The sequence below is a fragment of the Crocodylus porosus genome, unplaced genomic scaffold, assembly GCF_001723895.1.
Source record: "Crocodylus porosus isolate Cpor-Errol unplaced genomic scaffold, CroPor_comp1, whole genome shotgun sequence".
Classification (NCBI taxonomy): Eukaryota; Metazoa; Chordata; order Crocodylia; family Crocodylidae; genus Crocodylus; species Crocodylus porosus.
In genome coordinates, this window is record NW_017728943.1 from 130,200,324 (window position 1) to 130,213,698 (window position 13,375).

The 13,375-nt window shown below is 46.1% G+C and overlaps 1 protein-coding gene across 1 annotated transcript; it reads right to left on the minus strand.

Moving 5' to 3' along the window:
• Positions 1-8,500: 8,500 nt before the first annotated feature.
• Positions 8,501-13,370, minus strand: SLC35D3 (solute carrier family 35 member D3; the record flags this gene model as incomplete). Its single annotated transcript, XM_019548635.1, has 2 exons — positions 8,501-11,497; positions 12,986-13,370. Coding segments are annotated over 2 exons (1,215 nt in total), but the record flags the coding sequence as incomplete, so codon positions are not given.
• Positions 13,371-13,375: the final 5 nt, after the last annotated feature.

Genomic DNA, 13,375 nt, shown 5'->3' on the forward strand with positions numbered 1-13,375 from the left:
CGGACTAGATGATCTGCTCAGGTCCCTTCCGACCCTACAAACTATAAAACTAACTATGAAGACAGTCACAAAAGGGCCATAGACCAGGGATAGGCAACCCCAAGCATGGGTGCCAGAATATGGCACACAAAGGCATTTTGCTTGGCACGTGCATCTTAAGGCAGACAGTGGGGAAGGATTCAGGACTTCGCTGCCACAACAAGGACTGGGCCTCCCACAGCTCCCCCACCATCTGCCTCTGGCATATCAGAATCTGACACAGCAAGGGTGCAGGGTTTTTTGGCACTCTGCCCAAAAACATTGCCAATCCCTGTTTTAGACTCAGGGTGTGACTGTTCCAAATTTGAGCTAGCATTAACATTGATCAACATTTGTATGGTCCACAGCATAAGGTAACAGGCACTGAGGGGTTCTCTCAAGGGCCTCAAGGAAAATAAAAGGTGCTGGGGATTGCTTGGTAGAGCTGTATGCATAGAAAGAAGAAAAAGAAACACAAAGAGGGCCAAGGAAGACCACCAAGTTGTCGAAAAAGGAATTGAGCTTAATCCAGAGAAGAAGTTAGGAGAGGCCATGTTTACATGGTAAACTTCCCAGACCTGGCAATGATGCCCCTCTACTGTTGTGAGTGGGTTGCCTCCTAAAGCAGAAGCAATCCAAGTGTATTTGTGCAGGGCTATATTTAAGCTAATAGAGGAGCAGGCTAACTGGCACTGGCACTCAGCCACTCAAAGCGCTGCTACACTGCTTCCAGTTTAAGAGGCAGCCTACCAGATGCAGGGCAGCATGCTTCAGGGCATGGCCATCCAACATGGTAAGGTTTCCATGTAGACGTGGACAGAGTGATCTTTTGACCAGGGTTATGGCTAGAAGCAGGCTTGGATCTGTGAGCAAACTAACTGTCACCTGGTGTTTGATGCCTCTTGGGTTCAAAGAAGCACGACTTCAAAAATAAAGATTGCAGCAGAGAAGCACCTGAGTCCATTATTAGCCTCAAGCAGAGGCATAACTTTATATTTTAGTATCCAAAGAGGTGTGGGGAGGTGTGCTTATCTCCTTGTGTGGACAGTGGTGGTGCCATGGGCTGCTGCTGCCTCAACACAAGCTCCCCCAACTCACACTGCAGCAGTGATGCAGGCTTCCTGAGGGCAGCCACTTTGGCACCCCCTTTGAACCTATGCCTGGGACTGGTGCCCTGATTGCTCCCCTTTCCCACCCCAAAGTGATGATACTGCCCTCAAGGCCCCTACAACAGCTCACTTTTCAGAGGACATATAACTTCACATATACTGGACTAAAGGGATTCCAAATGGTAAATAAAATATGTACTGAAAGACTGAATGCATTTACATTTTTACAGACTGAATTTGAAAAGCACCTTCTGCATTAATTCAGATCAACTGACCTCTGAGGCTTATAACACTGTACTCTGATCACTAATCATTTTTTCTTCCAGAGGAAAGATGCTTATTCAGTTTTGTTTGGATTGCATGGATGTTCAGGGGCCAATTCCAGCAGCATTGGCTCAGGCTGTAATCAACTCAGTACAAACTGTAGGGCCAGATTTTCAGAAAAGCTTGGAACCCAATAGCTCCTATTTAGGTACCTAAGTAATTAGGCAATATTGAAGGCAGCTCTGTTCACATTTAGATATTATTCTCTTAGTAAGCATGTCTGAAATCTGGGCCTTATTAAGCAAAAGCACTTTTTCTTCATTAGCTTCTAACCTGAAGAGCTAGACCCTAAGCTTTATTTGTTCATATTTGTCTTCAGCCTCCACATTGTTCCCTCTCTTCTGCTTCACTGAGTCTATTGCCTTTATTTATTTTCCAAAATGTTTGAGTTCCCTGAACAACTTTTCCAATAATTTAGCATTGATTGTCACTTGTGCATCTCAGCCTTCAAGTGATCAGCAAGACACCAGAAAATGCCTTTGCAGCTGCTCAGAGGCCCTGTCAGGAACCACTTCATATGTGATTCAAAACTTTGATGTAAACTTGATATGACGAAGTGTCTAGCCAATTTTCACGTTTTCCATTAACGCATTTCAAGTTAAATACTGTCAGATATTGTTAGTATTGGACCCTGCTGTAGAACCTTATTCATGTGGGTGAACACTCACTCATGCAAGGAACCCCTGTAAAGCCAAGATGTGAGCTCTTACGGCACTGAGACACTTTGAAAAATCCCACTTGAATATAGTTAAATGCAAACCTAGGTTAGACTCTTGCTTTTAAACATTTTGATTTATGTAAAAGTGGCATCTTCTAGCCCGATACATCAGCTTCATGAGTCATATCTACCAACCAGTGGCTAAAATTTGTATTTTTGTTTGTTTGTTGGGGGGGAAAGGGTTGCCAGTCAACATAGCTAAGGGAGAGTAAGCCAAATGTTATCCCTTTTTTGGAGCATCAGAAGTGTTTTCTAGGTTCTAATCAATCACAAATGGGCAAACCCATTGAAGGCAATGAAATTACACATGCCTCAAAGGTAGAATGTGATGATATGTTAAAAGATGGTATCTGATGAGAAATAATAAAACCCAGCTTGGATCTCCAATTCCAAAGTTTTAATTTTAAAATTAGGTACATTTGCTTGGGATTAAGACAGACAAACAGAGAAGTTGCACTCTTGTGCTTAAATGCACATTACTTCAAAGTTTACAATTACTTCAAGGTTTAAGAAGTTTGATATTCAGTAAACTCCAAAGTCTACAAAACGGACTGGCTCATCGTCACTACCAGTTGCAGAGGATTATCCAACAGGTTTTCAGACTCTAAATCTAGCTAAGAAAAAAAATCTGTCTGTGATTGTAGCAGGACTGGGCCCCAAGGGCAGCCATAATGTCCCTTGGTGGCCCAACAGCTACTGTCCTGCCCTAGTTCTAGGTACCTTCCCTTTACACTCACCTGCCACACTTTGATATAATGGTTGATTTTTTGAAGGAAAGATGCCCAAGAGTCCTAGAGTATGCCTCAGCTAGATGGGCACTCCTGGTGCATATGTGCCCAGGCATCCATTGCCTTATGGACCATTCATGACCTTCAGGTTCCCCTATAGCCATGCCCATGGCTTGCAGGCACTACCATACCATTCATCCTTGTAGAAGCTTCAGCTCTCCTGGCTTCAGCCTCCCATTCCTCTGGCTGCAAGCCTCCAGCCCTGGCCCATGGATTTAGGTCTGGTTCTCTCAACTTCAGCCCTGGCAGTCAACAGTGTTTCTGGGCCCTTAGTCTCTGCCTTTCTGGGTTGATCTTACCCTTCCTGGGCTACGGGTCCCTGATCCTGGTTCTTGCCCCTCCTGGGCATTTCTTTCACCCTTCTCAGGCTTCAGGTCCCTGACCCTGGTTCACGCCCTACTCAGGCATTGGGCCCCGGCCCTGTCTCCACTTCTCCCTAGCCAGGCTCAAGGCATTCACATGCTCCTCAGGCACAGCTGGGACCTCCAGCTCCCCAGTAGCCCCAAACCCAAATCAGTGGTTTAATTTATAATGCAAATGGTAAGCAACCACTTAACACAAGCCTACCCTCCTGGGCAAACAGACATCAAAAGGGAAAAAGCAGGCTACAGCTTTAAAAGGAAAGCCTCCTCCTTCAGGGCAGGCAAACAAGCACCAGGGCAGCCCTCACCTCTCCCTGTTCCTGCCCTGATTCCAGGTCCCTCAGGTAGCTTCCTCCCCTGCTGAGACCCCTCTTCAAGCTCTCAGTGCCAAGTGTGGCAGGAATCACAGCATTAGCTCAGCCATAGCCAGCTTACTGCAGAGCTCTTCCCCTTTGGCTTGCAGAGCCAGACTGGCTGTCTGCTCTCAGGCATTGTCTTTATGTATCTCTTCCACCCTGCCCCTTCTGGTCCAGCAACCAGGACACACAGGTGTTCCCCTTCTGGGTCTGCTTTTTCTGCTAGGGCTTCACTCCATTGCCTGCAGCCCTTCGCTTCTGAGCTGCCTAGATGCCTGCCCTGGCATAATTTACTGCTCTTCAGCTCTTCCTAGGCTAACCACTTCTCCTAGGAATAGCCTCTTCTGTGTGGCTACTATTCTGCTCGTTTTCTGGCAGCCAGCTCCCTAGTAGTTAGCCTGCTTTCAAGATGCCAGCCTTATGCAGCCAGCTAAGCCTGCTCCAGTTTCCTCTTAAAGTAACAGGAGTCCTCTGGCTCCCTGTTACAGTGATCTTAAGGTCTATATTTCTTGTTCAAATAAATGCTAACAGCTATTAAACAACAGCTGATGTCATTCTTGGTCTTTCCCAGTTGCATCAGACAACTGTAGAAAATTAGTGCAAACTATCTAAAAAAACCCAATGTGTAAGCCTGTAGCCTGGAGTCCTCCATGGTCAAAATATCCCCAGTATAGACTGCTGTTCTGAGAAACAGATATCTTGTTTAACCTCTGCTCTGAATCAGGCAGAAAGGAGATTTCAACCTAGATGAGCGTTATAAAGGGATGGATAAAGAGGAGAAGGAGGGAAATGCACTCCCACCCATCTTCTCACTAATTCGGAGAATCTAAGATGTAGGTATCTGCAGATAGATGTATGGGATGGACCATCAGGAACACATGGAGTCATTCACTTAAGGAAGGAAAACTTTAGTAAACAGAAGAGAAACCTCAATGACTGGAAAGTAACTTTTAAAAACTGTCACCAAGAAGTATGGCTCAGATCAATGCACCAGAAGGGGGTGGGGGGGAGACTATTTATAAAAGGACAGGGGATGAAAATGAGGGGCCGTGCTTGTGTTAAAAACCTGGTGGGAGCCTTGTGTGACATAGATATTCCTCCAGCAGTGTCTCCACATCATAGTGAAAAATCAGCTGGCAGTCCTGTAGGCCCTCAATTCATCTGCAAAGGGTCTTACCACTACAGAGGCTGCTCTGAAGTGACCCAAGAAGCTGAGCTGTAGCAGAGAAGGCAACCACAATGGGGACCTAGGAGTAGTGGCAGCAAGTACTGCTTGGGCTGAAGCAGCTTAGAACAGAGCAGCAGTCTGTTGAGGATCACAGACTCTGGTGAGGGCCTCCTTTGTACCAGAATAGCAGTGGTTTCACTGGGATTAGGCAGCTGTGGAAGGAGGGCTGGGCCAGAATAATTGTCAAAGGACCTTGAGAATAGCATCAGATACTGTAAATTATTCAGGCTATCCTAAATTTTTGTATGTTAGAGGGGAAGGGAAAACACAGGGATGACCTAATTAGCCTCTGGGACTCAGTGGGCTTATCTACATGAGATGTTTTACTGCACATTAGACTAATCTAAAGCATCACTGCCTACACGTGCACTGGACTTACTATGCATTAAATTATTCTAAAGCACTGTTTACAACTACCAACACATGCAGGTACTAGATAAACAGTGCATTAGGTAATGTGCAGTAGCACACATGTAGAATCTGACCGGGAACAATTTTACTCCTGGTCAGCCCAAGCAGCAGGGAGCCACTGGCATCTGCAGGAGCCTGGAGTTCCTCCTGGCTGCTACACAGAAGCAGAGTAGGGCAGGAGCAGCCCTGGACTGGACTTCTCCCATTGGGTGCAAATCTGCTCCCAATAAGGTACACGTGTAGACACGTTCCCCACCGTATATTACTGTATCTTATTTTACTGCACAGTAACCTCACTGCTCATTAATTGCACATGTAGATGCACCTACTATTTGCAAATGGGGGTATTTTGCTCTTCAGTGGTATAGTTTAGTTTTCCCAGGTTTCTGGGTAGAGGCTAAAAGCAGTATTATTTGAGTTTGTCCTATATTACTGCCTAGTAGTACCTGGAAGGAAGGATATACGATGTCATTAAAAAATGACATTCCTATCACCTTTATCTTACCTACTAAGGAAAGTACAACTGTATTCACAAAGCTTACATGTCCAATGTAGAATGTCTTATATTTCTCCAATAATAAATAACCTTAGAATCCTCAACATTAGATCCATAAAATGCTCAAGCATATCATCCAGTCAGGTTATCTCTGTTTTGCATTTGCTTGTGTGATTTCCACCAAGCTACACAATTAAGATACATGTCCAGATTTTGACAACTGTAACATTTACCTCTGTTTTTGTTGTGGTGATGGGGGGGTTTATTCTTGTCATTATTTCAGCTGTAAATTTTGAAGACAGGTTTGGATTCTGACTCCCCATAAATATTGTGAGTGGAACTGATAGAAGCCTTTTATTTTGGCCTGTTGTTAAAACCTAAAACCTTTACCCAAAGCTGAGACTTTTTACTTTTCTGCTTACATACATGTTCATTTTGTTACCACCTTAGCCTCCCAGCCTGGACTCACCTTGTCTACCTATACTATGGTACCTAGACCATAAGCTTTCTAAGGCAGGAACTGTCTTCTTTGTTACAACACCAAGCACTCTGATCCTCCACTGCGGTTACTAGGCATGACTTCTAAGAAAAAAAAAAGTGTTGCACAATGCTTTGTCAAGTTGTGAATAATTATAGAGATGTTTCCTAAATTACCTTCCTTGCAAGTTCACATACGTGGAAACACTCTTTCTGTGATAAAACATTCTTTCAGAGTTTATTATACCTATGTTACATCAACACCATATTCTACCCTTATCTCTACAAATATGGGGTACTCACTGCAGTAAAGCCAGGGAGGTTCAGCTGCTTGGTAGAGGTGGAGTCAGATCTCTGCTTGCATACACCTTGCAGGTAGCACTGCTCTACAGGAAATCTGTGTTTAGCCAAGAACACAGGTATGGGCAGAGAGCACTGCAGTCACAAATTTCCTCTGGTCCAGTGGTGCCAGCCCTGCATGCTTGGGTCAGATGCATGCAGAGTCAGTGTTCAGAGCTCAGGGTTCCCCATAGGTCCAGAGATTTGGCAGCAGGGGAGCAATGCCACTACTCCTCCACTGCCAAACTTCTGGACCTATGGGAGTCCCATAAGCCAAATGACATGGAGCCACAGGTTGGATCTGGCCCAACGGCCAGAGGCTAAGCACCCTTGCTCTGGCCCTTGCCTCCACCACAGAAGAAGGAGGGAATTAATTCATGGTGAGTTCTTTGCCATTCCATTACCTTGAGGAGAGGATTTTTCATCTCAGGTCTCCCCAGCACCGAGAAACTAAGGCTAGGCACGGAAAACTAGAGTTGCTCCAGAGTGAATAATAGAGGTGGACATGGAAAGAGAGAGAGAGAAAGAAAGAGAAAGACAATGGCCTGCTCATAAATTACAGAAATGAGCATGCTCTAAGTGAACAGCTTTCCAATGACCTCCAGGGAACTATTGAAGCATGAACATAGCAGCTAATTGATGGGCAGAGTTGATTGCCTGTTCTGTGCTTGTAGAAGCTTCAGGTTAAAAGCCAGAGAAGAAACATCAAAACAATCTGGGGAATTATGTACAACAGGGGCAAAGAATATGAGGAGGCTGAGATCTTTGGTGTTAAACCTTTACCACTCGCAGCTGTAGGATGTTCATAAGTTAATTTAAAGATCAGAGCTAAAAAATCTTCACTTTTCCAGATGCTTAAATCTTTGGCTGCAGCAAACAGATGTAATTAAATATTTGGTTAATGGTGGCTATTAAGTTATAACAGTAAACAAGCCATGAACTTATATAGGAATTTATAAAAACATTAACCTATTTTTAAAAGAAATTATATTTCATTACCATCTCTTTATTTTGCAGGAGGAAGGAAAGCAGTTTATAGCAACAAGCTAGAATCAAGTTTTCAATAAAGTCTGTTTTTTTAAAACATTTCTAAAGAAAACCAAAATCTCATTGTCTCCACATGTAGCTGACTTCATTTTTGTTTCTTTTAGAAATGAATTAAATAAAGCTATAAATCTGGCTTTGTTTGACTGGTTTCTGTTATTCTCTGCTTTGTAATGGCACACCAGGTGCTGGTCTGTGGCACACTGACTTTCAAATTAATGTTTATTTTGAAAGAAGTCATCATATGCCTTAACTATCTATTTATTACTGAGGTACAAGGACAGTCTCTTTTCTCTCCAGCTTCCTGAATGTGAGTATCTGTGGACATTTAAGCTAAACAGACAGGCAATCAACATCCTACAATAACCAATAGATTGAATATACTGCACCATTCACAACACTACAGCTTTAACCTGCTAGCTAATTAGTTACTTTGGTTCAAAGCTAGAGGGTTGAATGATACCTACCTCTCAGGGATAACATGAGAAAGAAATAGTTAACATTTATCCATTAGCTTTAAATAATAATATTAAGAGCTGTCATCTTTGTTGTTGTTATTCTTCTAAACTGAGAGCAGACCAACACTTGTGCTACGAAACATCCTAGATATTTTGGTCAGGGAAATCATAAGATACTTGGTGCTTCACAGCCAGTTGAGAGACCTTGTGGTTTTTGGACATGCCTATTGCCTGGGTTCATAATGTTTGGTAGTTATGGTGTAACATGGCATAGGTGCATAGAAATGAAACAGGCACAAGCATTAGTAAAGCAAAATAAAAATGAGCACCTTAGAACAGAATCAATAAGAAAAGCAAGAGACTTCTGTAAAGCAGTACATTTTATTTCCACATCTCATTCTCCAGATTAATTGAAGTCTTTGATTTATGCAATTAAAAATACCTCAGCACGAGGCAATATTTTTATTTTATTTTGCAACAGTCTCCACTGGAAAACAGGGTTGCATTAGCCAAGTCCCCATTTTAATGAAGGGGGTATTAAACACTAATGTTTAAATATAAACAAGATACAGGATAACCACATTTTTACTGTACATGCAAATGTACAAAATTGTAACAGCAGCTTTAAACAGTTAAAGACTGTTAGATTTTCCATATGTTTCCACTGATACTTCAACAATAAGCAGCAAACCATCACATTTCCACTTGGCATGTGTAAAAAGTCTTGTAATATGAATGTAAGAGTATAGCTTTTTACAGCATGTTTTTAAATATGCCAAACAGGTAATAGTGTTGTATGCCAGGATCTCTAAGGCTGCAATTCAGTTAGTACATAATTCTACCTTACCAGTAGACACAGAATATTGAACGCAGTGCAAATTGATTAGAAATGAATGTGGTGTTCAGTGGTCTGCATGGGTAGCAAAACATAAAATTATTTTAATAGTACATGAACTCCAGGTCATATAAATCAACGTCCTTATGCAAGGATGCATTAAAAAACCAACCAACAAACAAAAGAAGTTCAATTACTCTAAAAAGAATAAATAGGGCAATTATTTGAAAATACACTGAGGCTGAACAGAAAGTAAACATGATATTGCAGATCACAGTAAATGGCTCTTGTTACTTCAGTGCAGTTATATGTTAAGTACTACAGACAGACCTATGTGCCACGTCCTCAGAAAGCCCCGATTATAAACTCTGTCACAGTACGTCTGTGGTGCTGACCACCATCTCTTTCAAAACCCATTTAAAATGGCTTGTCAGTTTCTGAAATCTCCATTAAAATGACATTGTATGTGTATATGCCTGTAAACTGGCATAAATCTAAAACAAACTAACTGCTTTAGGACCCAATCCTGCAAACATTTAATGCCAAGGAAAAATTTTGCTTCTGAGAGAAGCCTCAGTGGTTTCAGTGCACTGTGGGCCTAATTCAATGACCATATGATTGTAATAGGCATTGCTGGCTGGTATGTAGTTAAAGCTGTAGGAATAATTGATTTTTCAGTTCAGCTGCTCAACCAAAAATTGGTTTGGACTCATCTAAAACCAACATTTTTCAGTGAACCAAAATAATCCATTTCAGTGTGGTGTTCTAGTGACATCTTCCCTCCTCGTACCTTGTAACCCTGTGATCTGGACATTCACCACGAGTAAGGGACACCCAGGTTAAAATCCCTTCCCTGCTTAACTCAGAGCAAGAATCTGACTCAGGGTCTTCCACTTTCTAGAAAATATCCTCACTGCAGGGTGACAAGAGCTTTTCTCTCTTAAGCTCTTCTGTTGAAGCTGTTTCACGCTATATAAAGCACAGGACAGACTAGGACACGTCTGCTCTAGAATACACCATAGCTTGTTAGGTAGACTGCTGTTCTGAGAGACAGATATCTTTTTTAAACCCCTGCTCTGAATCAGGCAGAAAGGAGATTTCAACCTAGATGAGCGTCATAAAGGGACAGATAGAGAGGAGAAGGAGAGAGCAGCACCCGCACCCATCTTCTCACCAATTCAGAGAATCTAACCCCAGAATCAGAATGCTTAAGATTAACATTTGTAACCTGTTTTATCTGCCCAAAACAGTTATTGAATTTAACTTGAATTCACATATAGTTTCAGGTGAATGGCAATTACATTATTGGCAAATAAACTATCCATCAATAAAAATAAAAACAACCTGCAGAGCCCTCAATGTGATAACATACCAGAATAAGGCCTTTATCGTTCTGATCAGAGCTTCTCACCCTCCAGGTCTGATTCTGATCTCACATAGCTGTCAGGCGTAACTACTCAAGGCAATGGAATTACACCAGTGTAAGTCCAATGCACAGATTTCTACATCAGTTTAACTGTTTCAGTCATGGGAATGATTTTATAGCATAAGCAGATTAACACATCCTTTCTGGATGGCGAGGTAAAACAAGTTGGATTCGTCAGTGCTGATGTGAAAAACGTGCATCCTGCCTTCCTTCCCTATGCAAAAAATAAATAAATATTTCCTCAAGCCTTAAGACATTCCCTTTTTTAAACCTGCTTTTCAGGGACTTGGTAACTCCTCATTTTCTATCAAATAATCTTTCTTTATATAATTACCCCCCCTAACTAACCTCCATACTCCAAGATAGGCATCCTTCAGTGAGCTCTTGTTAACTCCTTCAGTGCTGTTTACTTCTCCTTGAACAGTGGGCACCTTTGCTGGCTCCACTGTGTTGTCCTGTTGCTCCTCTATACTCTCACTGTCCCTTTCTGCTTGTTCCTCTACTGCTGTCTCCTCTGTTCCCTTCTCCTGAGAGATCTCCTCCATTGCAAATGGTGGTTGACCTCCAATATGTCCTTTCTCTTCTTCCTCTCTTGCTTCTTTTTCCAGGTCCTCATAATTGCTCTGCTTTCTGGTCTCAATGTACTTGACCACACAGTAAATGACAGAGCCCAAGGTGTTGACCACAACACCTGCTATAAACAGCTTTGTGGGCTCCACATCATCGAAGGCCACCATGCCCACTGTGATGGTTGCTATGCTCTTTACCACCCCGACGAAGCTTGTGGTCACAGCCGAGTTAATGTAGGTGCAGTGAAGGGTGGTAAAGTTCATGGCACAGCCAATCAAGACACAAGCAATAAAGATGCATGTCATGGCCGGGTCCTTCCAGCCAGGGAATGACCAGACGTTGATGGCATCCATACTGGCAAAGGAGCAGATGATGAGCAAAGGAGTGGCTGAAACTGCAATGACATACTGGGCTGTCAGGGGTCCATAGTCACTATCTGCACTGGTCTTTTGGATGAGCACCAAATAGGCAGCATGTACCACCACAGCCAGCACTCCTGTCACATACCCCATGAGATCACCACTCAGGTCACCCGCTCCTGCCAGGAGAGAGGGAAAGACAAAGGAAGATGCTTTACAAGTCAGCCGGTGGATGGGAGTGAGAGAGAAGCATTAGTTATGACATTACAAGAGCAAAGGAAAGCACCATCCATTTAAAAGAGTGTCACTCAGTCCTATGACTTGTGACTGGCCTCCCAAGTTCTGCTCTCCTGGAAAAAGACACCAGAGGTGCGTCCAAATAAGCATGGACGTTTGGCTCCCCAGGAACAAGTAGCAGTGACACACCGTATGCCGCTGTTACTTGTCCCTGGGGAATGCCCATGCCACATCCACTTTGAGATGCGGCAGGTTACCCTGGGTTGGGTAAAAGAGGCTGGGGCCAGCAACTGTGCTGGCACCAGCAGCCTTATCTGGGGTCCTGGGGGTGTCCCAGGGCTGCACCCCATGGCAGGAAGCCTGGCTAGCATCTGGTGTGTGGCTCCGGCTGGCGAGGCCCCGGTTTTGAGCAGCATGCACTGCCGCCATGTGCATGACCCTGCTTTTTTTTCAGTGTGGGCTCCCCCCCAGCAGAGTAGCAGCGCAGGTAATGCCTGCATGTGCAGCATGTGGTGCCGCAGATAGGCCTGCAGCATCACACACCATGCATCCACGTTTCTCTGGAGATGGCACAGGAGTGGTTTTGATCACAGACAAAATCTACCTGTCTATCTCATTTCAAAGCCACCCCTTTAACTTCTTATTCTCCTAAGCCAACCCAGGCAAGGTGGGGAAAGGGGGGCGCTCTCTCTCTCAAACGAGTTATCTTCTGCTGTGGAAGAAACTGCCGGGCTCCCCGTGCCCCCAAACACACAGACACGTGAGAAAGAAGGGGGACTTTCGGCTCCCCGTGCGCTCCTTCTGGGTCAAGCCCGGGGTTTGGTCCCAGTGCACAACGGAGCACGTGCTTGTCCCCTTCCGGTCCCGAGGCTCCTGCCCGAGCCCGGGGAGGCAGCTCCCGGGGAGCGGGGCCGCAGGAGACGGGCTGGGAGGGCGAACGCCGGGCTGGGCGAGCGGGTGGGTCCCGCGGGGGCGGGACGGGACGCGGCAGTGGAGCGGGAGCGGGAGCGGGCGCGGGGGGATCCCGGGGAGAGGCAGGCCACAGAGCCGGGCTGGGGCCGGGGGCAGCGGGTCGGGCAGAGCTGGGGTCCCGGGAGGCGGCGGAGGGCTGGGGGCAGCGATCGGGGGAGGGAGAGCACAGAGCAGGGCTGGGATCCCGGGGATCCGGTGGGGCGCAGAGCGGGGCAAGGATCCCGCGAGGCAAGGATGTGGGAGTGCGGCAGGACGGGGCAGTGCGGGGCTGGGGTTCGGGATCAGGCAGGGCAATGCGGGGCCGGGATCCGGCGGAGCTGGAGGGACAGTGCGGAGCTGGGATCTGGGATCTGGGCTCGGACGGGGCAATGCAGGGCTGGCATCCGGAGGGGCGGGGCGGGGCTGGATCCTGGAGCTCAGGCAGGGCGGTGCGGGCCGGGGTGCCGGGGGTCGCTCACCTGCCAGGGCGGCGCCGCAGGTGGTGACGAGCACGGCGGCCAGGACGCCGGGCGAGGGGGCGCCGTTGTGGAGCACCAGGACGCCGAGCAGCAGCGTGGCCAGGGGCAGGCAGCGCTTGAAGACCACGTACATGGGCAGGCTGAGGCCGCGCAGCGCCCAGAGCGTGAGGCTGGACTGCAGCGTGGCCAGCGCCGCCAGCCCGGCGAAGGGGCGCGCCAGCCCCGGGCCGAAGGGGGGCAGCGCCACGGCCCCCCGGCGCCGCAGCGCCTCCAGGCTCAGCGCCGCCGTGGCGCTGCTCAGGCACTGCAGCAGCGTGAGGAAGGCGAAGCGGTAGCGGCTCACCAGCAGCTTCAGCAGGATGTTGAGCGAGCCCGAGAACAGCCCGTGCG